The sequence below is a fragment of the Pectinophora gossypiella genome, chromosome 5, assembly GCF_024362695.1.
Source record: "Pectinophora gossypiella chromosome 5, ilPecGoss1.1, whole genome shotgun sequence".
NCBI lineage: Eukaryota > Metazoa > Arthropoda > Insecta > Lepidoptera > Gelechiidae > Pectinophora > Pectinophora gossypiella.
In genome coordinates, this window is record NC_065408.1 from 1,080,279 (window position 1) to 1,106,959 (window position 26,681).

The following is a 26,681-nucleotide window of genomic DNA, read 5'->3' on the forward strand; positions in this document are numbered from 1 at the left end:
ACATAGAAATAGGAAAATACGTTTGCATTACTGGGGAAAACCAAGGAGAGTGAAGGTTGAGGCACCGTCTAATCAGATGAAAGGAATCCGATGAAGGGCTTGAAGTCGCGTTACCCGAGGAAAGAGAGGAAGTGTCGAGTGAACATCTTAGAATACGAGTGTTAAGAGTTAAACTCAATTAAACAAACGTACCATGTTATTAATAATATATTTTCTCAATAAACAATTATATTCTACTTAAATTACACTTTGTACATAAAATTCACAAAAATCTAAAAACATAATTTTACAATAAATCTTGTAACATATTTTATAAATAGAAACAAATCTATAGGTAGGTACTTAGTTATACAATTGTACATTACCACTCTGTGCTTTAAGAAATACTGAACCTACACAGTGCAATCCAAAGTGCTAGCGAAGCCCTTACACAATTTTCTTAGTAAAACTCCACAGCTGATGCCAGGTTTAAAAAAGAATTTAAAAACATATTCCTACAAGTTCGTTCGTGCGTTCCCGACTTTAAAGTGAACGATATGAACCTCCCACTAAACTTTTTGGTGATACATAAAGCTAAGGTTACTCGTAACAGTTGTAAACTTCATCAATATATCGGACCAATATTACATGTTTCATAGTGATACCAAAACAACAAAGATTACTGACAAACTATTTACTTGTAGTTTGTTACATTTTATTAGCCCAGCATTTTGGAGCTACTGAAGCTAAGTTTATAACTTTTAGCTTTAGTTTCTACACTCACACATGCTTTGACACTACAAGTCGTAACATAGCAGTAATCAGTATTGCCTGTGCCAGGGACATTATTCTTTTCCAATCTAATATATCCATAGTGTGTTTTTAGAAATAGTCCAGTACTTACTACATTGATCTGCTGTAACTATCACTAGGTCACCAGCACTCTACCTCGTACCAATCGTAAAAGCGTATCTATATCTTTGGCACGGGACTTCCTACCAAATATCTACATCTGCAGAGCGTGTGGTAGACCTTGCCGCTCTCGCATTGGCTTATACAATCATGAAAAAGGTGCCTCCTTGACACTGTATAAATCATCTGGAAAAGATGTAGGAGGCCTGCAGGCCTAGCACGCTAACTGCGAGAGAAGAGCGTGTAAATGTCAAAGGGCGAGTTGTCAAATTTGGCCACTTTGCAAAGTTGAAGAGTCAAAGCGAACGTGCAGAAAAATCGTATAGGAAAATCTTTCAAAAACGTGGCATCTATTCACTTCATCCCGAATTTCTAAGCGACACTTCACAAGCTACAACACCTTATTGAAATTGATAAAATTCTCTCCCTTCTCCCTTCCTAGCACTAACATCAAAGCCTGACAACAACCCTACATTCAATATACTTAATAGAGTAATCTTCGTGTAAATAACATTTATAAAATATACTGTTTTGTGTGTGATCAGTGAACTCTTTGTATAAAACTGTAGGTTTCAAATTCCAAAATACGATTAATTTATCTTACCGTAGGTACTTAATTTGAAAAGTGTTTCAATAAGGAGGTGCTCTTGGTCCTATTTTACATTGTTCATCTATTGTTATTAACATTACGTATGTCGAAAAACATCACTTAATTTATACAAAATCTAACCTATATACATAAAGCGAATCAGAAAACAGCCTGTAAATAAGCGCAACTACTTCTACTGCGTATATTTTTTCACTTTTTCACTTCGTCCCCAAAACATCCATTCACTTCGGATAGAAACTATTTTAACAAGTTTTCATAATTGCTATACTACAGGATTAAATACGGAATTACTATGACCATCGGTGTTAAAACAGTTTCATTTCTCACCATTTGTAATAGGAACATGGGTTCCAAATTCCGAATAATTAGCATCTCAGTTCCTTAACAAAAGTTATGTTATTCTCACTGCTGAAAGAGTTGGAACTGATTAGCAGGACGCTTCCTCTGCAAGAGATTCAGCGGCCAAGGCCATTACCTACAACTTCCTGGGCGGGGGAGACTCAGACGAATTGGGGGTGAGAGACAGCCGTCGGATATTTGGCTTGTCGTATTCCTCCATGGACATAGCCCGAGACATACGCCGCTCAACTCCTGGCGGCGGCAGTGACGTCAGTAGACCTTGTCCTTGGCAGAACAGGAGCAGGGATTGCGCGACCTTCGCTGGCTGTAAGAGAAAAGAAAAACACTATAAGATACGTTTCTTCGTTTATTAGACTTGCCAATGTTCCAACGAACAGATTCGTCAGTATGTATATGTTGTACTGGCTTTTGCCCGCGACTTCGTCCGCGTGGCGTGTTATAAAAGAGAGAACTTTGTGTGTGTGGGAGTGCATGTCAAATTTCGAGCATCTTACTTTTGCAGTTAAGATTTTTTCATACAACATTTTTTTCCCGCTAACTCCCATTTTTCAAAATACAGCCATAACTAAACTTTATAAGTATTTACTAAGGAATGCATGCGTGCTAGATTGAAAACATCTACTCGTATCTTACGCCGTTTAGATTTTCTCATACAAATATTTTTTCCCACTAACTACCGTTCCCGTGGAAATTTTACAATATCCTGTGGCAACTAAGCTATAAGTTTACTAAGGTACCTGCTTTCAGATCCAAATTTCAAGCGTCTAACTTAAGTGGTTCAGATTTTTCATACAAAAGGATTTTCCCGCTAATTCCCATTCCCGTGGGAATTTCGGAAATTCCTTTCTTAGTGCACCTCTACGGTACCTAAGCTACGTCTTTTCCTTTCAAGTGCCTACGTTTAGCCATTAGGCTGTGCGTTGATATGTCAGTCAGTGAGTCAGTCAGTTTTAGAAGATATTTTTGCAGATTGCCCTGCAGATTTCAATGATAAGCGGACTCTGTGCGAACGGAATAACGCTAACGGAGATGATAATGATTACCTATTAATTATATAATATATGGAACGAGCGGAATTAGAGGTCAAGGTCTGCAACTGAATCAGGTATAATAAATGTAAATGCCACGTGATGGGGAAAATATTTCGTATTCGGTATTTTCGTTTTTTTAATATGTATTTTTTGGTGTGCTAGTATTTCAAATACAATTTCAAAAAAATATGTAAGAACATATCAGGTACTTAAGTACTTATTACACATTAGTGTATTAACACACAAACCATTTTTTTTAGTAATTATATGAATATTGCATCTAACATTAGCAACGGAGGTTAAGACATTTATAAGTGGTACAGCAATTAGTTCTTTTTTCTTTAAATTTTCATCACAGTAATAATTTACGTGATATCTTTGCAACAAGATACGCCAAGCCTGCAATGTATAGTATATCGGCTGCAATAGTAACCGGATATGCCTCATTTGAAGTAGACATAGTAAAAACGAATGCCTATAGTATTTGTATATATATAGTATCCAATATTGCATTGCAAATTTAGTAACACTTTATTTTCCTTAAATTTATTTAAGAAGATTTATTTATTAAAAAATATATTTTTCTTTCTTATCTTATCGTTACTACTCTATCGCATTAGGTCCTACCTGTAGTAATAATGTATTTTAAACTAATAATTAATATAATTCAATCTAATAAATGAGTAACTCCTATGAGTACAAAAAAACAAATAGCATCCATAATTTTCGTTTTATTATTTAAAATATTCGATATTTCAAACATATTATTTCGATACTACACAGTAAAATTTAAAATATCTAGTTTTTAACACGTTTTCAAAATCTATTAAAAACAGACATAGGTATTCTCACGCTAAACATGCATTTAATTCTTCATCAGTTAGTTTCACACATTTTACTGAATCGTCAAATATTATGCGGGCCAGTTTATCACTATAAGCCCATTTTATAGCCCGCGCTCGCGCACAGTTCTTGAAGAATTCCCCGCTGACTTCTCCAGCTTCAGAGTCTAAAGCTACGTACAAAGCCGTCTGCGCACCTTCCCAAGGAGTCTTGTACAAACTATTGCACAAAAATGTAAATATAGGTCCATATATTTTCCCACTGCTGTCAAATATCCTGGTGCCAACAGCACCTGGGTCCACACTGTTGATCACCACGTTTGATCCATTAATTCTCTTCGTTAGTTCTCGTGCGAATAACACCAAACAGATCTTGCTCTTGGCGTAGATTTGGAACATGAACCAGTGGTCTGTTCTGTTGAGGTTCCTAATATCGTACGCCCCAATTTGATGTAGTATCGAAGACGTGTTCACTATCCTGCTTGGCTGCCATGAAGTTCCAGATTTCTTCAAAAGTGGCAGCAGCAGGAGTGTCAATAGAAAGTGTCCGAAGTAATTCACTTGCATGATGAAGCTCATACCGTCCGCCGTCACGAAGTCAGATGGGACCCCAACGCCTGCATTGTTGATCAAAATATCCAGTCTGTCTTCTGTGTTTATGATATCTGCTGCAAATTTCCGCACAGACTCTATAGAGGAGAGGTCTAATAACTTGAAAATTATTTTTTCGTTTCCAGTTTCTTCGACTATTTCTTTTCTGGCGTTAACTCCTTCTTCTTTGAAAGGGCAAGCGATGATGACTTTAGCTTCCCTTCGCGCAAATTCTTTAGCAATCTCCAGTCCCATACCAGCGGTTCCGCCGGTCACTATAGCAATTTTCCCATCAAGTTTCTTCTTAGACTTGCACATGGCATTGGTATTCTTTTCATAGAATCTAATTACGATCGCGATTACGATCGTAACCACAACGAATAGCAAGGCGGACATTGTGTCACGGAGTTCGTATTAGACTGAAGTGTAGTGTAGAAGTTGTATGCAATTTCGATTGCTAAAGTGACGGTTGCGACGCGCTTCCTTTAGGAGGGTTCCGTTGTTATTCATTGGAACCATTTCTGTATTAAACCAGTATTTAAAAAAAAATGTAGTAAAATCTTTCATCTAAGATGAATGCGTCTATCCACAGACTAGGCAAGTAGGTGAATGGACCGCATTGCATAAGCGCAACCTACTTTTACTTTTGCGCGCATCTATGCAACAAGTGACTGCCCCCACAATATCTCCGGTAAGATATTGATTACGATTTCCTATATATGAAAATAAATATGAGGAATAAAGTAAATATATAATATGACGATGTATTTGGATGTACAGGACTGTTACTTATACTAGTTCTAAAACCTAATGATAGTTACCTATTATATTAGAAAATCCGGAATAATATTAATATGCTAAGTACATTTGTAGTTTATTTTCACATTGTATTTAAGTGTAGGTCACCTTTAGGTACTACTGACAGACAAGGTCACTAACCCCTTGCTGACGTAAAGGTAAGGTTATTATTATTTAAAAAAATCATTCATTTTCACCTCTGACGATTTCTTTTGTATAGGTACGGTCACGAGTACTAATATGTATTGTATACACTTTGAGACCATGTAGCATTAACTTTTTTGACAAATTATACCGTTAGTCTCATTAAATGTCAAATATGATAGTGCGACAGGGTTCTAAAGTGGGTACATGATATTGCTCATGACCATGACTGTAACTGACGAACTAACTGGTTAATACACCTTGAGTACCAAATCAGAGATTCTGCGATTAAATCTCAGAGTCAATGAGGGTCTTTCCAGGCATTTCCCCAAAAACAACATAGATGGCGTTGTTCAGATTTAACGTATTAATTCCCTATTTTCTCATTACTCGGGTACTTACATAATTACCTATTCTAAAATACAGGGTGTTAGTGACATCGTAACAAAAAATTTAAGGGGTGATTGAGGCCATGATTCTGAGATGATATCAAGTGGAATTTTCCGTCGCAAAAGTATGGAACTGAAAATAATTTAAAAAAACACAAAAATTTTCATGAATATTCAGACTGAAAATTCCACTTGATATCAACTCAGAATCATGGTCTGAACCATCCCCCGCAGTATTCGTTACGGTGTCACTAACACCCATACCTACTTGTATGGCTACCGTATGTACTTGTGCGGGGTGTAAGTGACATCGTAACGAATACTGAGGGGGATGATTCAGCTGATTATTCTGAGTTAATATCAAGTGGAATTTTTCATCGCAAAAGTATAGAATTGAAAATAATTTTAAAAAACTAAAAAAAATCATGAATTTTGCGACGAAAAATTCTACCTGATATTAACTCAGAATCATGGTCTGAATCATCCCCCTGAGTATTCGTTACGATGTCACTAACACCCTATATAATGTTATGGCAGATGAGGTTGGTCAGATATGGTTAAGAATTACGTTGCGCACTACCTATATTGCTTCTCTTTATTCTGATCAGGGGGGTTAAAATGGCCACATCGAAGCAATTCATCTAAGAAAGCAATTTTGCTATTTCACATTTGTTTGCATTGCGCACTTACTTTTATATGCGCAAATGTCAAATTGCAATTTTGCTTTCTTAGATGAATTTCTTCGATGTGGCCATTTTAACCCCCCAGAATAATGTGTAGACATGTGTTGTGCCTGGGTGTAATAATAACAAGGGTCATCATTGCAATTTGTCATTTAAGCAGTCAGCAACTGCCAAATAGCAATATTATTATCTTTCGTGTGGCCTTTTTAGAGTTATAGAGCCCCAGGTCTGGATCTTTCTTCTCCAGCCTAAAGCAAAGCATTGTGATAGAGTGTGCTCTATACTCCATTTTGGTCAAAGAAAGGACCAGCTTTTTTAATATGAATTTACCTACTAATGTAATTCATTCTCACACGTGCAGTCAAAGTAGATAAAATCTTATATTTATTTTTATCTCGACTGTTTATACTTATTTAGTGCTGCTGGATGTAATTAAAGAAAATTATATTTAATACTTCTAATTGTTACAAAATTGGAACAAAGAATCATTTTTTATTACATAATTCTTATGTCGGCAGCAATAAAGGTATACTTAGCGAGAATAACAAGTAATCAGCGAAAATTGGCAACACTGGTTGCTGGCCTGAACATCTCTACCAACCCGCTATGGAGCAGCATACTAGAAACCCCCTCCGGTTGATATAAATAAATAATAAATAAATAAATTGATTTATTTATAAATGTGATTTGTACAATTTAGGTTTACAATTTGGGTTTACATGATTGCACAAATTAATTGTTAAACCCTGAGTCCCAAACTAACAAAGACCATACAAGGTCTTTGCAAACTAAGCTTAAGCCTGTATCTTGGGAATCAGTGTCTTACATCAGCTAATTATGAGACAGGAAGTGTGATTGACCATTTGAACACTAATAAGTACAAACCAAAAAAAAAAAAAGAATAAAAAAACCAGATACAATAGAAATACAAAAATCATCATCATCAAGAATAATAATTATGTACCATTGTGTGTGTCGTTTGAGCGTGCGTGTGTATGTCATGTGTGCGATATAAGAGACGCCAGCACCAACAACATAGAATAAATAATTATACTAAGTCATCTCCCAAGCATAATCCCGTTTTCTTTTTTTTTTTTTTTAAAAAGAACGTCTAGGGCCCTGTGCCGAGGTTTTTCTTGCAGCTTCTTTTCCCCGGCTATACAGGTTGTGAGAAGCTGCAGTAGTTTTAGGCGGATGAGACGTTCGTTATGTAAAAATTGACGATTCAAAGTGTCACTATGTTACCTACTGAATAAAGATATTTTTGAATTTGAATTTTGAATTTGAATTTGAATTTCCACAGGGTCCGATTAGGTACCTAATCTGAAGTTTTCACAGGTCCGGTTTTTTTACAAAAGCGACTGCCTGTCCCATCTTTCAACCCGCGAAGGGAAAACCAACCCCATACAGGTCACACACCTCTGAAAATGCATTTCTCGGGAATGTGGGAACCTGCGATCAACCCTAGTGTCAGGGTTATAAGTGAGCCGGCAAAGACCCCTGGCTCATGTAACGACTACTTACTTACATAAGTAAGCAGAAACCGGGACCAACTTCTTAACGTGCCTTCCGAAACATGGATCATCTTGCTTTCGGACAATCAGGTGATCAGCCTGATGTCTTAACCAAACTAGGGATCACACAGTGATTTTTGTGATATGTCCCTACTGGGATACGAACCCGGGACCTTCGGATCATGAGCGCAACACTCAACCACTGGATCACGGAGGCCGCTGTGATTGTAAATGTAGGTAAGCATACTCACAGCCTCAGCCAGCACGTCCCCGACCTTGTCGACCTTGAGGATGGTGACCTTCTCCTTGTCCAACTCCTTGTACATCTTCTCAACCACGCCAGCGTAGGGGCTGAGCATGCCCGTGATCAACAAGATGTCCGGCTGGCAGCCCTTCAGCATCAGGTCTTTGCGGCTGGAGGAAAGGAAACAGTTGATATTTTATTTAGTTCTGTATGTTCAATTCTAAAAACAAATATCATCATCATCATCATCAGCCCATTAACGTCCCCACTGCTGGGGCACGGGCCTTCCCTATGGATGGATAGGGAGATCGGGCCTTAAACCATCACGCGGGCCCAGTGCGGATTGATGGTTATTAACGACTGCTAATGCAGCCGGGACCAACGGCTTAACGTGCCTTCCGGAGCACGGAGGAGCTTGAGATGAAAACTTTTTTTTTGTGGTCACCCATGCTATGACCGGCCTTTGCGAAAGTTGCTTAACTTCGACAATCGCAGACCGAGCGCGTTTACCGCTGCGCCACCGAGCTCCTCCAAAAAAAAAAGCAAATATATTAAACTCAAATTCAAATTATTTGATAATTGGATTCAATTTTCTTTGAGAGCCGAAAACGTATGTTACACCGCTCACCGCTTGTTTATTTTTATTAGTAATGTGGTTTGTGTTTCCCGTACTGTCGACTTAGAATAGTTCGACATGCATTATGAAGTAGTACTTTACATACATGTTATTTTAAAGGAGGTTATTATAAAGTTAGTGATTATTTAGAAGATATGAATGCATGGGATTAACTGTCTGAGAACTGATATTAGGCAGCTAAATTACTCAATTGTATATCAATATTTTATGTTTATTTTTATTTTTTTAAAGAACGTCTAGGGCCCTGTGCCGAGGTTTTTCTTGCAGCTTCTTTTCCCCGGCTATACAGGTTGTGAGAAGCTGCAGTAGTTTTAGGCGGATGAGACGTTCGTTATGTAAAAATTGACGATTCAAAGTGTAACTATGTTACCTACTGAATAAAGATATTTTTGAATTTGAATTTGAATTTGTCGAAAAGAAAAATAATTCACGCCCATTTCCCATCGGGATAAGCAGAGGCTATAGAAATTCAATTTGCTTCGATCCTGACATGCTTCCTTGATTCCTGCAGATTCATTAATCGTTCTTACGCGCACGCCGGTAAAGAGTAAATCGTAATAAATCTTTTTAACGACGTCGCAAATACCGTCAACGCGCATTCTTCTAAGTCTTCCTCTGCCAGCCTTACCAACTACCTTCGCCTTATATACCGCTTTCGCTTCATCCGTTCTCCGTATTCAAACAACTGGCAAACTCATAAAATAATAAAAAAACTTACTTGATAAACGCCTTAACGTACTGCTTGATGTTATGAGTGTTGAGGTTGCCTCGCAGACGTGAGCGGTAGTCCGTCTGAAGACGTTCCTTCTCGCCAACCTCGCACGAGTCACTCGCGATTTGCTGTCAGGAAAAATCATCATCATCATTCATTATCAATCAGTCCACATTATTTCCTCTGCTGGGTAAGCCTCCATTTGGCACCACCCTTTACGGTGCTGCGCTAACCTCATCCACATCTTTCCCACCGTTTTAACGAAACCTATGTTTCATAATATAATGAATCGAATTTGGGTCAAGTTTGCTGGTCAAGAGTTCTAGCCATCTAATCACATAATTATTACAGTGATCATCAGAAGAATGAAGAACATTAATCCCAAAGACTATCGCAGCCAGAAGGCACAAGGAAATACTACATAGGTCATATCTTGAACAGAATTTAGATAAGTTTTTACTAACGACACTTGTTTAGGCTTAAGCGACAACACTAAGCATACAATATCAAACACACTAGTAGGTAAGTAACTACAGAAACTCAAGACACAAGCTAGGAAACTACGAAAAAGGTAAAATTGGCTCAATATCACAGAGTAATCGTTATAAAAAGCTTTAGATAATCAAACCAATGTTACTGTAGTAAATGAGGCATTAAGAGTTAGTAGGTTGGTTAGTAATATTTATAGATGGAAGTTTTCTACGGGTATTATTTACTATTTAGCGATAGGCTTATAATAACAGAAACGAAGACATTAATCTTTTACCTTTATAAACATCATTGTACAAATATTCCGATTCATTCTTTCTCGTTCATTCTTATTGCTATAAAAGCAAAAGTTTCTTAAAAAAATACTTATAATAACGAAGAAGATGAAGGCCTTTATTTGCATATTAATTGAATAATATTTGTTCAAATAGATCCAATAGACGGGAGACGCATACTTAGATAGATAGATAGATAGATAGAATCTTACTTGAAAATTTCTATAACGTCAGTGTGGGGAACTCCGGTTGGTTCTAAAATTTGAGTTTGAATTGTTTTACTGAATAACATGTTATATGAAGAGCATTTGATCAGATTTGATATGTAATTTACTTCGCTATCTTTTTGAGTACGAGAAAGATAGTGATATTTTAATGTGTCATATGCGCAAAAAATAATTTAGAATTTTGTTTTTTATTTTTGGAATTCGACGGAACCCCTAAGTTAGTTAATGTTAGTAACAAAAACAGAAGAAGAAATACCTTGTAGCGATAGTCAAGCAGCTCTGGTTCAAAACTCACGTGTCCAAACTTGTGGTAGATGAGGAAATCCTCTTCGGACTGGGAGATATCTGTGCCCCTCCATCGGGAAAACCTGGTCCGGAAGGCATCAGCTACTGATGAGGTTGAAGCCGTGCAGTTGACCAGGATAAGGCCAAGAAGACGGCGAGGATGCGCGAGACCGCAACGGGCTAGGACATTGGCCCCAGCACCTTCCCCCAGGCCCACTGCGTAACGAACGTGGAGGAAGTCCAAAACCGTGATCAGATCTTCGCCAAGCGTTTGGAGTGATGGGAACTGATACCTGGACAAAATGTATATTTCGTTAGACGGTTTTTGACAACAACATAGCATCTGCATTTTATTTCATTCATCACTTTAATTTCATATTTTATTCATATTTGTCAATTAAGGGTAAATATAGACTGCTTTGTTAATTTAATTACTAATTTGTAGATGGTATGTACAATGTAATTGTCATTATATATGTCTTAATTTTAGCAATTGTCTTAGTTGTTAATGTTTTATATATATGATGTAATAGTATTTAATAAATAAATAAATAAATAGCATCACGCCTGTCTCCACGAAGGGACAGGTGTACAGTCATGAGCAATATAATGTACCCTCTTTAGGACTCTGTCGCACTAACATATTTGACATTTAGTGAGACTTACAGTTCAATTTGTCAAAAAAGTTAATGTGACATGGTACCAAAGTGTATACATATTAATGCTCGTGACCGTACAGTATACACCCACTTTTCGCCAGCTAAGTTTAAGTGCCAGTAATAAGGGCGAACCCATTGTTCGGGCACTAACCTTGGAAACCAAGTAATATCCATTATCTATGATCCAAACATTAATTCAAACTCAAAGTCGAATTCAGTGGCTTTACAGTTTTTAAGTAAAGACAATTATAATTCACATCGAAGTTACGTAGAATGATTTGGAATACGGATTCGCGTGTACGATAACATCATCACCTCCCAGCATTATCCCGTTTCCCACAAGGTACGCTTACCTAACCTGAAGATTTCACAGTTACGGTTTTTTTACAGCGACTGCCAGTCTGACCTTCCAACCCGCGATGGGAAAACCAGCCCATTACAGGTTAGGTCACATACCTCCGAAAATGCTCGGCAATAACTCACATTGCCGAACCGCTGAGCACGTGATAAGCATTAATGATCCAAACATAAATTCGAAAACGAATTCGACAATCATTGGTTTAAGCCTGTGCTGGATTCGAACCTGCGACTTCAATGTGAGAGGCAAGGTTCTCTATTTTTACGCATAAATTTTTATGTAATAATTTACCATGGCATAATATTACTTGTCCTATTATTAGTTACGTATAGTATTAATTTGTCATAACTTTTTAAGCATAATTTTGAAACTCATAACTACTATAAGCATAATATTTAATGACAATAATGATATATAAGCATAATTATCATAAGCATAAAAACTTTACTCCGAATAAGAAAAGTTTTGGCACAACTTTGAACATTTCAGAAACTTACTTTTTCCTTGGCTGCATTTGGTTCATGATTGTGACTTTTTATATTTTTTGACTCTATTTAATGCTGTTGGTCATCATTCAGCATACTTTTCGTGTGTAAGATAAACATGCTGGCGGCGTAGGGGTGGCCCAAGGGCCACCCCCGCCGCACCCTAACCTACTGTTATGCCTTGTAAAAATTATGACAAAACACTATTATTCTAAAAAATAATTATGGATACCTATTTATATGCGAATCAAATTTTTACCAAAAAATATTAGTCCAAAAATAAGTTATACCTAAAAAACCAGTATTCTTAGATGTTATTATGGGAAAGTACTATTATGCTTACGAAAAGGATTATGATAATTAAAATTATGACAAAACCATTTATGCATTTTAAGGGAATCCCGAGAGGCAAGCGTTGTAGAGGTGTTTTATATGAAGTGTACGGTGTGCGGTAGTAGTGAGTTAGTGACTTACGAGTCAGGCAGGTCCGGGGAGCTCTCCTCGTGTCCTGGTACATCCACGTGTATGAAGCACGAGCGCTCCTTGATCTCCGACATAGCTGGGGTCGACACGAAGTCCACCAGCGAAGAATCTGAAAATGACAGTCATCATTTAAGTGCAGTAACGATGTTGTTAGAGAATTCACGTTGAAACTATGTAACTAATTGAATTGCCATGTAATTTTAGCACAATGACATGACATCATAATAAAGCAATCAAACGATACACGCGCTGACCTTGTTCATAATACAATCAGGGTGGTAAGTGGTTTCATAGAAGACTGTTACTATCCCGTGTAATAGGTTTTTCTTTTTGATGTGGCCAGATAAATGGAAAGCGCTGAGGGCTCTCACCCGGTACAAAGCTTAGGACAATGTGAGCCGTAAGAGTGGCCAGTTAGGCGCCAACTTCGGCTCAGGGCGTCTTCTGAGAGGATTATATTTGGAATAAGTAATCGACCCAAGCGGGCCGGGTGTAATAAGCGCTGAGGAAATTCGTTGACCGCGCCGGCGGGGTAGGTATCGGGGTCCTGAAGTGTAAGGGCACAGTAAAAGTAGGTATTTATGAGTCGCAGGTGGAAAGCTAGTAACAATAAAAGAAGAAAAAAGAAAGAAAGATGAAAAGAAGGTACTTACGGTTGGTACCAAGGTCGTGAACCGTGAGGAACACACATCGCTTGTCCTGCTGGGTCAGGTCGCCCTGCAAACGATAGAGGCGCAATATTATTTACTCGTTATTTATTCCACAGGTTACATTGTACGCCACCACAGAACATAAAGACAAATAGATTACATAATACATGGCGAGCAAATGTTCAGCTTGTTTTCGAAAGAAATTTCTTCCAGCTGAAAATAGTCTGTTGTTGTTTGTTGGTTGGTTGTTGGTTGATTGAGGGGAGGCCTGTGCCCAGCAGTGGGACGTATTAGGCTATTTATGTGTGTTTTTATGTGATTCCCAAGAATTCTCTCATAATTACGTTTAGATACCTACTTACGTACAAAATATGGATTTTGTCAGAAATATTTTTTATAATTAGTCAGAATTTTTTATATTATTTTTAAGATGTATAAACTATATCTTTAGATAGATAATTCCCTTACACCATACTCCGTACCGTACTCCCTTTATGTACGAAACTATACTTCAAATACCGAATTAAAATATTCAAATCAAGTACCAGAGTATCTATTTTATAATTTCTATTGCATTATATTTAAACTAAGACTTAAAATGGCTTGTCGAGCAGGCATTTTATAGTTTTAACGACTAATTAATAATATATTTTAATGAAATTGAATTTAATATAATGGCTATACAGGTTGTGAGAAGCTGCAGTAGTTTTAGGCGGATGAGACGTTCGTTATGTAAAAATTGACGGTTTAAAGTGTAACTATGTTACCTATTGAATAAAGATATTTTTGAATTTGAATTTCCGTAATAATATTTAACATAAATTGAATTTTGTAATAACTACGTGGGCGGACAAATGGGGAGCGCTGAAGGCTCTCACCAGGTACAACGTTTAAGACAACAAGTCAGGGTGTCGCCTGAGAGGAAAAATACTTGAAAGAATTAATCGATAGCGATAAGCGCTGATTGAGGGTAATCGTCGACCACGGCGGCGGGGTCGGTATCGGGGTCCTGAAGTGTTTGGTGTCGCGAGCTGATGTGCCGCCTCTATGGCTAGAGTAATCGGGTCATTCTGTATTTGAAACAACTTACAAAATTCAAACTCAAGTCAAACTCTTCGCCTGCCCCTAAAAGAACCATTCCATTCAAAACATTCCCATTGCGTCTACCCCATTCAGCGTCGTATCCAAACATTGCCTTACCGCACGCTGCAAAGAGATCAATATTCAATATCCTGCGACGCAATACACAGCCTACCCCATTGTAACATAACTAACCTACAGACTTCCTCTCTTCCTCTCCCTCACACATATAATGAATCCATCCTCTATCCCTTTCTACCGACCCGGGACTTCGTAACGACGTCACTGGTAAATTGCGAGATCAGTTTGAGGATTTGCTGAGGAATGTAAACGCGCTGCAGGGAAAAATTAGGATATCCGAGGACATTTCGGGGTATGATCAACCCATTTATTAGCTAGGACGTCGTAATCTTACGTTTATCTTCAGCCAGATAGATTCAGGCGAACGGATTGTTAGTAAAATTGTATCGGTAAGTGGTAAAAGATACTTATACCACAAGATAGATAAGTAGATAAAATATATTATTGTGCACAATGGATACAAGATCCAGAGATAAGGACAACAGATACAGAAAAGCACAACGGAGAGCGCACGAATTCAAATAAAATGTGTGTTTAAATTATGGTTTTTTTCTATCGGTGGTTACTCGTGGTGCGTTTTTTTTTAATCTATTGTTTCTTATCTCGTGCCTCTTGTCTCTCATTGCCATGGTTATAAGTAAGATATTCAGCCGCCAAAGATCCCTGACATGGGTCATGTAACGACTACATGACTTAATTACGGCTGACGGCTTAGAAGTCTCATCAAAGATCATCTTACTTTCGTGCAATAATGTTATCAGCCTGCAATGTGCTAACCAAACTACGGATCACAAAGAGATTTTTGTGGTATGTCCTCACCGGGAATTGACCTCGATACCTCCAGATTGAGAAACCAGCGCTCTAACCACTACACCACTAGTTGGTGCCAGCTCGGTACCAGGATTCGAACCGGCACTCCCCGTTTGAGAAGCAAGCAGCTTTACCACTGGACCACAGCCTCAATTACCCGACTATCTGATAAGGGTGTCTTCAGATATTCACTTCAAACGACAAGTTCTCATGTATAATATTTGAATAGAAAACATACTTACACTATGCGGAAATAGATAACAATTCAATTAAAACTTTACACACGCAACAATGGGAAATATCTTTAGCTTTCACTAACTATTGAGTTGACAAACCTCAGCTATTGTTTGTAGTGTTCGCCTTTACCATAGAATAAGGAATATTACTACGTACATATAGAGCGGCAACTCTCCGCTCCCCACCAGCGTTTGAGCTAGGTTTACCTCACCCCCCCTGGAACATAGTTTAGACTTGAATCACGAAGGCAGAACGCGGAACGTTGTTTTTATTTTGTATAAGTTAAGTTTTTACATGTTCGAATTTTTAAATTGGACGTCGACTCGTCGACCTTTCGTCTGAATCAAATATTTGATCCCACAGTAATTACCCGCGCTACGCTGACTCGTCTATAAATATATTTTTTTTCATGATGATTGTTCATAAAAACATGCTAATAATTTGCAATAAAATTGGACCTAGGCTAAGTGCTGACCGTAAAAATAATGTGAATGCTAATTTAGTTCAGTGATTTTTAAATCAAGTATTAATTCATTCTTTCAGCCTATTTATTTATTGTGAACCTTAATTGTTCAAATTGTTTTTGATTTGAGTGGTAAATAAATAAATAAATATTAACTGATTATTTAAAAGCATCTTTCGTAAGTAGTACTACCTAACTGCCCTCAGACGTCACACACATAGATGCGCGTTTTGATAATGTCAATGTGTAGTGTCTGTGTACAACGAGGCTGTTTGTATGAAGTGACCGGGGTGTGCCTTTAGTTTACTTAAAATTTGATTCGAACTCAAACTGATAAAAGCGTTATGGGTATAGGTTTATGGGTATGGGGTTATGGGTATGGGGTTATAGGTATGGGGTTATGGGTGTGGGGTTATGGGTGTGGGGTTATGGATGTGGGGTTATGGGTGTGGAGTTATGGGTATGGGGTTATGGGTACGGGATTTTGGGTATGGATTTATGAGTATGGGGTTATGGGTATAGGGTTATGGGTATATGGGTTAAGGTTATATCAAATATAGTATCGCAATATGCGACTTCGTCTTGGTGTATATTGTGCTTTACGTGTAACTTTTCCTTAATACTCCATGGAATGTACAATGGCAAAGATAACAAAAAAAATGTACTGTGACCTTACAGTCTTGCAAAGAAGATTCTTTGGGTACGCAACTAACTAATAATTGGGGGGTGACAGATGTCAAACCTTAAAAACTCTGCCTTCTTTGTTCCTTTTAACTTTTTCCTTCCTTGTATTAAGTTTGTAATTGGATTGAACATTTTATATTTTACGAACAATTTTATAATAATTATTCTCCTTGCCAAACTACCTACCGTTTTCTTTTGAAACGAAGTTCTTTTATAAAAAGAAATACTTACTAAGAATTACATACCAGCGCCAGAAATGCGTAGGCAATATAATTGATCAGAGCCAATTGGTGGTAGTACTTGGACGGAAAAATGGGGAGCGATACACAATTTGGTTGGGCACGAACCGCGGCTCAGGGCGTCGTCTGAGGGCATCGTATTTGAAAGAATTATTCGACCCTAGCGAGCCGGTAGCGACAAGCGCTGAATGAGGGAAATCGTCGACCACGCCAGCGGGGACGGTATCGGGGTTCTAAAGTGTTTGTTGTCGCGAGCTAATCTGCTGCCTCTATGGCTAAAGAAATCGGGTCATCAGGGTCGTAAGAAAAAGTGTAACGTCCTGCGGGCGCCGATATTTTTACCGTCTCTAAGCGGGATGTAGATCAGAGCCAATTTCAAAAATCAAAAATTATTTATCCAAGATGGTGGAAATATCAAGAAAACTGGCGAGAACGTAAGATACATTATTATCACACTGCAGGTTATATCTAACTCTATATCAATCTGTTTTCTACTAATGCCTAATACAAGATACTAAAATCAGGTTATAATTTTCTTTTCTCTCTATTCTTTCAAAGAAGCAACGTAATGGAATAGAAAATACTTGGTGCAAAAACCTCTTTCGCACTCGCAGTCACTTATCACGGACTTGTTACTTAATATAGAAGGAAAACACCATGGAAATATATTATGTTGTATGCTGGTGTGATAAATAATCTTGTATGCATTTCGTCCTGGCTGGCAGACGCGTTATTATATACCGACTGCGGAGAAGCAAAAAGGATGGTTAGGCATGCAATTGACCGCTGAGTATGTACATACGTGTATTCCCTCCTAAGTTATAACCATGAATCTGAATTTAACAAATGAGGTGTCACTAGAAGCGTCTTGATTGTCTGCTCATGTTTTAAAGGTTAATCTTTAAATCACGTTGAGGGAAGCAGTGTCTTTGGCATCGTGTGCCTTGAATGTTGCCGATTTTTATTAATACATTTCCTTTAATTGTTTTATGTTCAATAAGAAAGTGAATAATGAAACTTGCTATCTGTTTCCACCTGGTGTATCACATTGGTCTAACAGCAAATTCAAATTCAAATTCAAAAATATCTTTATTCAGTAGGTAACATAGTTACACTTTGAATCGTCAATTTTACATAACGAACGTCTCATCCGCCTAAAACTAATGCAAACTGCAAACTCGGTGAGGTGTGGGTACTTAGTTCATCTTACGATCCACAGTACCTCCAGGTACTGTCATGGATTTTTATAACATAGCATATAAGCTCACGACTATATCCCAATTGGGGTAGCGTTTCTACATCTTACTTTTACATAATTTACCATAATAAGAAGATACCGTCATAAAATATTATTGTACGTCCTCTGCTGTAGTGGGAGTAAAGAAAATAGGTACGTGGACCGCGTTCAGTAGCTTCGTATTTCCGAACATGTCGTTAAAACCAAGTTTCCAGAGAAATTGTAACCTTTCAAAGATGATAGACTAACATTTATATATCATACGGATCAAGGCCGTGATTTTATTTATGCACAGACTAGAATATAATAAATTAAATGTTTATTTCTCAAAAAGACAAAATTCTATTTACCTTCGAACATGGCTGTTTAATTGTTTATCAGACACTGTTTTATCCGGCAGATGTTTGTCAGCAAGTTTTGAAACAGCTCTAAAGTGTTTCAAAAAAATAACTACTATGTTAAAGTCACCTGTCATTTATTATGAAATGTAACCAACTCACCTGTCCATGTCTTGGAATTGTTCCCTAAATGCAGCATGAAACATAAAAACAGTTTCATAAAGTCTTATTTTTCCGGAAACGTTGCAAACGTTGCATTGTAATCTTACCAAAATCCATGAGTTTCCTACCTTTTGTCTTCTTTAATATCCTTAATATCAATTTACATTTTCGTTGCTCAGCGAAAAATAAATTAACTTTATTAAACTGCCAACATACAATCCAATTTACGCAACCATGTTGCTGTGTCCAAGATGGCGGTAATGTCAAACATTTTCCCGCCCTTTTCACGCGAATGAAATGTCAAGCGGTTTTATGTTTCCTTTATTTTTCTGGCATAAGAAATGTATTGCGGACAGCCTTGTGTCCTACAGAGAATTCGCAGATGCCGCACAGTAGGTATTCTATGTTTGTAGTTATGGAAAATTTAACTGTGAATCTTCATACTCCATAACGTATAAAATAGACTTTTCTCTAACCTCTTAAAAGAGAAGAGAATCCAAGTGGTCGTAAATTCTAACGACGTGGCGACGCAGTGTTACCTTATACTAATTACCTTGACAAGGATTTCTAACAGTGACTTGACTGTGACACTTCACTTACTGTACCTCCGGTACCCGCCCGGGAATCGAACCGCAACTCACCTGGACGTGAACGTGTATGTCCCCACTCCGGTCCGTGCTGACCACATATTTCTGAAACAATACAAAATTAAGTTTAGTGATAAGAACAAAAAATATATTTATAAGTGTTATATGGTCCAGTGAAAAAGATTTTTTTTTGCATCTGAAGCTTGAAAGGGTAGACACAACTCAAACTCAGTGTTATAACGAAATTCATGAGAATGTTGCAATTATTTCTAAACGTAAGTACACCAAAATATCCTAGAATCCTAGAATAATTTGTGTTCTTGCAAAAATCTGGTTTAATAAACGTATGTTCTACATTTCTTTAAGTATATTTATTATGGTGCATCAGCAGCACACAACGTAAAAGTACACAAACACAATGTAAAATACACATCAGAAAAGTACCGGTGCTCGTATGCCTGCCAAGTACGGACGCACACAGCACTGCTAAATGATAATAACAGGAGCTAAAGTATAGAAATTAAGTCTATTATAAGAATAACTGAAATGAATAACTAGAACAAAGCTAAAACTATTGAAAAAGCTATTAAAACTTAGAAATAGGTTGTAAGCATGCACAGCGTCAAACCGGATATTTGAAATACGACAAAAATTATCTAGAATTTTGATGATGATGAAGTCATTCCACAAAGGTGGACAGCATGGTCACATCATGTCTGAGTATATTGGTCCAATAATTACCCGTGTGCGAAGCAAATATTACACTGTAATAATAAATTATCGTTTCCGCTATTTTCATTTATGGACCGTACGCTATTTAGTTACCTACGTAAATGACGAATGTTTACAAATTGTTTTCGAGTAATTACTTAGTTTCAATATTGTTTCTCTATAGTAATAACAATCTCGATTGTTGCACTATTATTGTTACAACGGGTACTTATAAATAATTGAATCCATGTCCTCTGTATTACACCCAGAGGATAAAACTGCCTATATCTCCCATCAGGCGTCGCTACTGTTAAGTGTAATTTTTTGACAGCTCTCCACACTATTTGAGTAAACAAACATATTTTTGGTTATATTTTTACACTATAACCGTTTGCGCAGCGTTAAACTGCAAAATCATAGTGTTACATTTATTCTAAAAGATATGGTGGTATTAATATACTAATCTCAGCTTCGGAACTGCCCTCAAGATCATGTCAATGTGACAGTTCTTATACAAAAATTACGAACCTGACCATGATCTTGACGGCAGACTCAGTTGAGATTAGTTTATTAATATCACCCTTAGAAAAACTTATTTTAAATCAAAACTGCGTTTTTCCAAAGTATGGAGAACTGTCAAAATTTAGAAACACTCAACAGGGCTGCCGCCTACATTTGAGTTTTTAGTTTCATCCCCAATATAGGTACAAAAACGCTTTATTGCAAACTCTTTACTGAGTATGATTCAGACCACGATTCTGAGTTGATATCAAGTAGAATTTTCTGTCGAAAAATTCATTTAAATTGTAGTAGTTTTTTAATTATGTTCAATTCCATATTTTTGCAACGGAAAAGTCCACTTGATATCAACTCAGAATCACGGCCAAAATCATCCCTCAACGTTTTAGTTACGGTATCACTGACTGACTGTATTATACCAAATACAATATTTTTTTAGATACAAGTAGGTAAGTCCCATTAACTTACGCTTAATCTGATCGTCTCATTGATCAACAGTATAACGACCAACACAGGCATATTATGCACTATGGAGTAATGAAGATTAATTGAAAATCAATACTGCATTTTGATTCAACTCAGACATCCAGCTACATAACATACACATAGATAAACTCACGCCTATTTCCCACCGGGGAGAATTCCATTTGCTTCGATCCTGACACACTTCTCTTAGTTCCTCCACATTCATCAATCGCTTCATACACGCACGCCTAACATTGTCATCCAGCTAACTATGTAATAATAAACTGTATGTCTGTATATAACAGAAAATAGGGCTTTATTCAACAGTTTGGAGTATAGAGTGTTAGTGGTACCGTACATAATACTGAGGGGGATGATTCAGCTCATGATTCTGAATTAATATCAAGTAAAAAAAAATAATGTTTATTGTGATACACATGAAATGAAATTTTCCGTCGCAAAATTCATGCTTTTTTGTGTCTACTTATATATATTTTTTTTCAATCCCACTTGGGTCAAATTGATAACCTTCTTCTTTTTTGAAGTCGGTTAAAAATATAATGACGAATTGCAGAGTTACTGGTTCTAGAGCATCGGCAATACTAAGTGCGGCAATACTAAATTAAAATGTTAAGCTACTAAAACACACACACTCATCCTTTCACACTATAACACACGTACACGCACTCTCACACATATAACATCATACACACCTACACACATACATCATTCACGCAAATTAGTTTAGGTATATGCATATTTTTGTTGTTCGAGCACTTGGACTATTTCGGATATAAATTATATAGTTCCACTCAATGCTATTTTTAAAAACTGTAAAAACTGAACACTGCCTCTCAAGATACAGGTCTCCTAGTTTGAGAGACAGGGTTACCTTCTGCTTTTAAATAGCCACCAACAAAATTATATTTTATTGCTAATGTAATGTTTAAAAATATGTAAATTGTTCTTGTTGTGTGAAATAAATTTATTATTATTATTATTGTGTTTTACATTCTGAATAGTATACGTATAGGTTAAAAAGGCTACATCGAAGCAATTCATCTAAAAATCAATATTGCAATTTGACATTTCTTGACATTATTGATCCCGATTCCTATACACGCTATCTAATTTTATGTCATTTTCTTATCCACCGAAAAGGAAATTCACCATATCCACCGAAAAGGCCTTCGGTGTGGCTATTCGAAAATTTATGGAACACACGTTAATTTTAGGCACAAATCTAATACAACCAAGAAAACAAGCCTCTAAAAAATTACTTCGGGCAGTCGCTTCTGAAAACTGGACCCGTCTAATCTTCGAGTTAGGTAAGCGGACCCTGTGAAAAACGGGATAATGCTAGGTAGATGATGACCAGTTGTAATACGTGATATTATCCACGTACACAACAGTATGAAGAATGTATGGCCGGCGGCTATTTCTGTAGACGTAAACATAATGTTGTTGTTTACCTCTGCCGGGTTGGCAGAGAGCATTATTGACTGTGGCGACGTCTTAATGCGGTCCAAGGGACGATAATAATAATTGTAGTAATGATCATTAGAATGTTTTTCACTATTCAGAGTTTAGACGAAAATGGAAATCTTCAGAGGTGAACGAATGAAAGAAAATGTTCTATAACCAAATGTGTGGGTTTAAAAAGGCTATATTGAAGTAACTCACATAAAAAAAATCAGTATTGTTCGATCAGAATGAGCTGATTCGATAAGCTGAGATTCAAGCCAATAGATATTAAAAAGAGACAAATTACTTGCATTTCAGGAAAAAATAAGGGTTGCTGTATGGAAAATAATGTAATTTCCGTTTTTATATTAAAATCCAGCTTTAAATACTGATCAAAGCAGAATCGTTATTTAGAATCCCCCTCATAACCCCCTCACCCTCTCTGGGTCTTACTTTAGTCTAATTGGTCGTTAGCCGCTAAGGAGTGAGGGAGAGAGCGCGCGGACAGTCTGTCTCCCTCGCAATCACGCGGTAAGGCGGAACGGTAAGAATGAGAAGACAAACATTTTTGAAGACCCAGATCACTATCAAGATTTGACATTAGCGCATCGCTAACCACGGAACCCAGAAGAAAGCAAAAAGTAATTTAAAAAAAGAAGGTCTAGCACAAATTGTCATCTGGCCATTATCAGACCCATAATGCCAACCAGAAACAACCATCTAGGACCAGGGGGGTTAAAATGGCCACATCGAAGCAATTCATCTAAGAAAGCAATATTGTAATTTGACATTTCCGCATATAAAAGTAAGTGCGCAATGCAAACAACTGTCAAATAACAAAATTGCTCGTCAAGACAAATCAAACAAGTCCATATTCGGAGGTCGTGTATCATTTTAATGTCGAATTCCTTTCATATAAATACCTGTTCATCATCAGATGCTGATAACCACGCAACCACCTAGGGCCAGAATGCTCATCAAGACAAATTAACCCCTTAAACGCCGGAACGCGGATCTCGACCAGACACAATGTAAAATCTATTGTGTCTGGTATCTCGGCATATGAGAGGTTAAACAAGCCCAAACTTGAGGGGCATGCGTCATTTTATTGTCGAGTTCCTACGACCACCTACTCATCATGAGACCCTGGAACCTTTAATCATCTAAGAATCTTCTCGATAATACCACCTATCAAACGAAGAAAAACTGCGTCTAATCGGATCGATACGATACATAAACGGGATGAGACTTATAACACAATATAGCAACACAACAAACGCAACACATAACCTCCTTTTAGAAGTCGTTAATAAATGAGATTTTTGTAAGGAATGTTTGACGTGTGCTCATTTTCGCTCACGGAACAAATGCCCATCGTGTAACACCAGCCGATATGACGTAGGACGCTTTGGCCTCAGCAGAATAGACTAGCCTTGAACTGAGTTAGCCTAGTTTCAACAGGCAGTTTGGTTGTGGATTGACTCTGACGTATATATATCAACTGATCGTTTTGCGCTTGTACCTACTCGCTGAAATCCATATCGTCCTCTTATAGTCTTCTTATCGTGTGGGTTATGAGATGGATTACCAACCTCATCAACCCTGGTGTCAAGGTTATTATTAAGCCGCCAAAGGCCCCTAACATTGACATTGACAGTAAATAGTAACCGGGACCAACAGCTTAACGTGTCTTCCGAAGCACGGATCATCTTACTGTCGGACAATCAGACTGTAATGTCCTAACCAAACTAGGGATGATGTTTGTGATATGTCCCAGGGATGGGGATTCGAAACCGAGGCCTCCGGCTCGTGAGCTCAGCACTCAACCACTGGACCGCAGAGGCCGTTGCAGGAACTAGGTAATTCTCGGCCACGCACAAATTCGTATCGGGCGCCGACCTTACCTCCTCTGGATCTTATTAGTTTTAAATTGACGAAAGTGAGGGAGGGTTAATTGAGGGGTTAAGGAGAGCGCGCGGACTGTGTCTCCCTTGCACTTACGTGGGGTGAAATGAAACATGGTAAAATTCATGGTATAAGATGACCAGGACAGGTATGCTCAATCCTATAACAAGCCGCCATTGCTAGCCCTTTGATGACGTAAATGTTACCACAAGGATGTAAATTTTATTATTGAAAATTAAGTTAATTACTGACTAATCTAAAACATCATAGAAGGAAAGCTAGAAGGAAAGAGAGGAAGGGGAAGACCAAGAAGAGCTTACATGGAACAGATTAAAGAAAAGGTTAACGTCGTGTCTTATAGGGAAGTCAAGGAATTGGCCTTTGATAGACTGGAATGGAAAATGCTACACCGACAAGAGCGTGGCTCTTAAATTGATGATGATGATGATACTGACTAATCTATTTAGAAGAAGAAGAAGACTGCCTATATACGTCCCACTGCTGGGCACAGGCCTCCCCTCAATCAACCGGAGGGGACTAATCTATTTTATTAATATTATTTGTCACATAATATATAAAAATCATTAAAACTATACCTATGTAAATCTTATAATAAAAGTACAAAATTTTATTTTACGAAATGGCAACGTAGGGTGGGATGACGTCAGCTGGGCTAATCTTGAAATGCTAGGTAGGGGGTTAAAATGGCCACATCGAAGCAATTCATCTAAGAAAGCAATATTGCAATTTGACATTTGCGCATGTAAAAGTAAGTGCGCAATGCAAACAAAATGTCCAAGAGCAATATTGCTTTCTTAGATGAATTGCTTCGATGTGGCCAATTTAACCCCCCTGGTCTTTTTATACTTAACATGGTAAGAATGAGATTTTTGTACGGAGTGGCGGGTTGTGCCAGCGCCTCTATTCGGGCAGCTATCGACCGCCACTATAAATACCAGAACCAACAGTTTGTTATGACGCTCGCCGACTGAGAGCTTTGCATTCTAACGGGAGTCCATGTAAACAACGACCTTTAGTTTACTGGCTTTTGTTTAGCTACATAAATTCACGTCTATACGGATAATTGGGGGGAAGATAGAGTCTCAAGTCTTCAGAGTACAACTGGAAGCGCCTTGGTATTAGCATTGTAAGATATAACGTCACCTTATAATGAAATCCAAATAACCACTTTTTTGAAAAATCACCTTTAGATGTGATTTACTTCAACAAAACATCGAATTCTTTCAATTAATTTCAACCCGTGTAAAAATATAGACAATATTTTTTACCATGTCTACTGCAAAGTTTTGTCACCGCTAACATTCAGAAATGATCGATCACATCACATGATTCACATATTATTATGGACGTAGATCAATCATTTTAATTAATAACTAAAAATTAAAGAACAAAAAAAAATATAACAAAAGGGTTGATTTTCCATTTTTTCTCTTTCGCGCTTACCTAAGCGGAATTTTCCTGAAGAAAAATAGAGGAAATTTTCCTAAAAAAATACTTTTCTTCCCACTTTCCTTGTGGTTAGACGGTAGATCGTCGAACAGATATTGTGAGTATTTGCAAAGCGTGCGCGTGCGGCGCATGGCGAGCGGGGGGACATGCCTTGCGGTTGCAATGTCTGTATCCGTCTTAACACGTGAAAAAAACACAAAATATCTACGTTATAATAACCTGCTCCCCGCTGTTCCTTTATTCAAAATCAAAATCATATTAAATGTCATTCTTAAAACAGAAACAATTAACATGCAAATAGAGCCAAATTGCTTTTTTATCTTCCGAGGTCCGAATTAAACGGAAATAGGTAAGTATAATCCAAATGAAGTATACTTAGTCAAATTTTAGAAATTCAAACCCGGCTTGGGGTACGGCGAATCTCGAGTTACCAAGTTAGTCGCCATTTTGTTCGAATTTCAAATTGTAAGTATTTGAAATTCCACACCAAGGACATTTCAGCAACGCGACGAACCAAGCTTATACCCAGCGGGTGTTAAATTCAACGAATATTTTCTTTTACTTTTTTCTTTATTATACGTGTTCCAAATGAGTGAGTACTTATTGACCTTTATAACACACTTAAAATATAAAAACATAATCTAGAAGTCGTTGGATGACAACTTACAGCGAGTTTAGTTCAGTAGTTTATGAGCCTGAGCTAGAATAAACAGCTGGTTATTATTAAGTATATTTTGTCACCGACATAGCTCGAAGAATTGCAAAGCTGAAGTGGCAGTGGGCAGGACACATAGCGAGGAGAACCGATGGCCGATGGGGCGGAAAGGTTCTGGAGTGGCGACCACGTGTCGGACGACGCTCAGTGGGTAGGC

The 26,681-nt window shown here is 37.6% G+C and overlaps 2 protein-coding genes across 9 annotated transcripts in view; both read right to left on the reverse strand.

The window, feature by feature from the left end:
* Positions 1–191: 191 nt before the first annotated feature.
* LOC126366702 (uncharacterized protein ZK1073.1) overlaps positions 192–26,681 on the reverse strand; it is a 77,447-nt gene continuing 50,957 nt past the window's right edge. For 7 of the 8 annotated variants that reach the window (XM_050009902.1, XM_050009896.1, XM_050009897.1 and 4 more), the window contains 7 exons: positions 19,330–19,380; positions 13,361–13,424; positions 12,699–12,816; positions 10,694–11,015; positions 9,453–9,574; positions 8,105–8,267; positions 192–2,165 (listed from right to left, as the gene is read on the reverse strand). In XM_050009902.1, the coding sequence (XP_049865859.1) occupies positions 1,977–2,165; positions 8,105–8,267; positions 9,453–9,574; positions 10,694–11,015; positions 12,699–12,816; positions 13,361–13,424; positions 19,330–19,380 (1,029 nt within the window). In that variant the 3' untranslated portion in view covers positions 192–1,976. The remainder of the gene's footprint in view (positions 2,166–8,104; positions 8,268–9,452; positions 9,575–10,693; positions 11,016–12,698; positions 12,817–13,360; positions 13,425–19,329; positions 19,381–26,681) is intronic. The other variant, XM_050009898.1, reaches the window with a different exon arrangement.
* Positions 3,609–4,954, reverse strand: LOC126366709 (retinol dehydrogenase 11-like). Its single transcript, XM_050009911.1, has one exon. It carries the CDS (start codon positions 4,719–4,721, stop codon positions 3,741–3,743), a length of 981 nt encoding a protein of 326 aa, XP_049865868.1. The 5' UTR covers positions 4,722–4,954; the 3' UTR covers positions 3,609–3,740.

Bases quoted from the DNA above. Each gene is read 5' to 3' on its own strand.
- LOC126366709 (XM_050009911.1), bottom strand. From the start codon at position 4,721: ATGTCCGCCTTGCTATTCGTTGTGGTTACGATCGTAATCGCGATCGTA.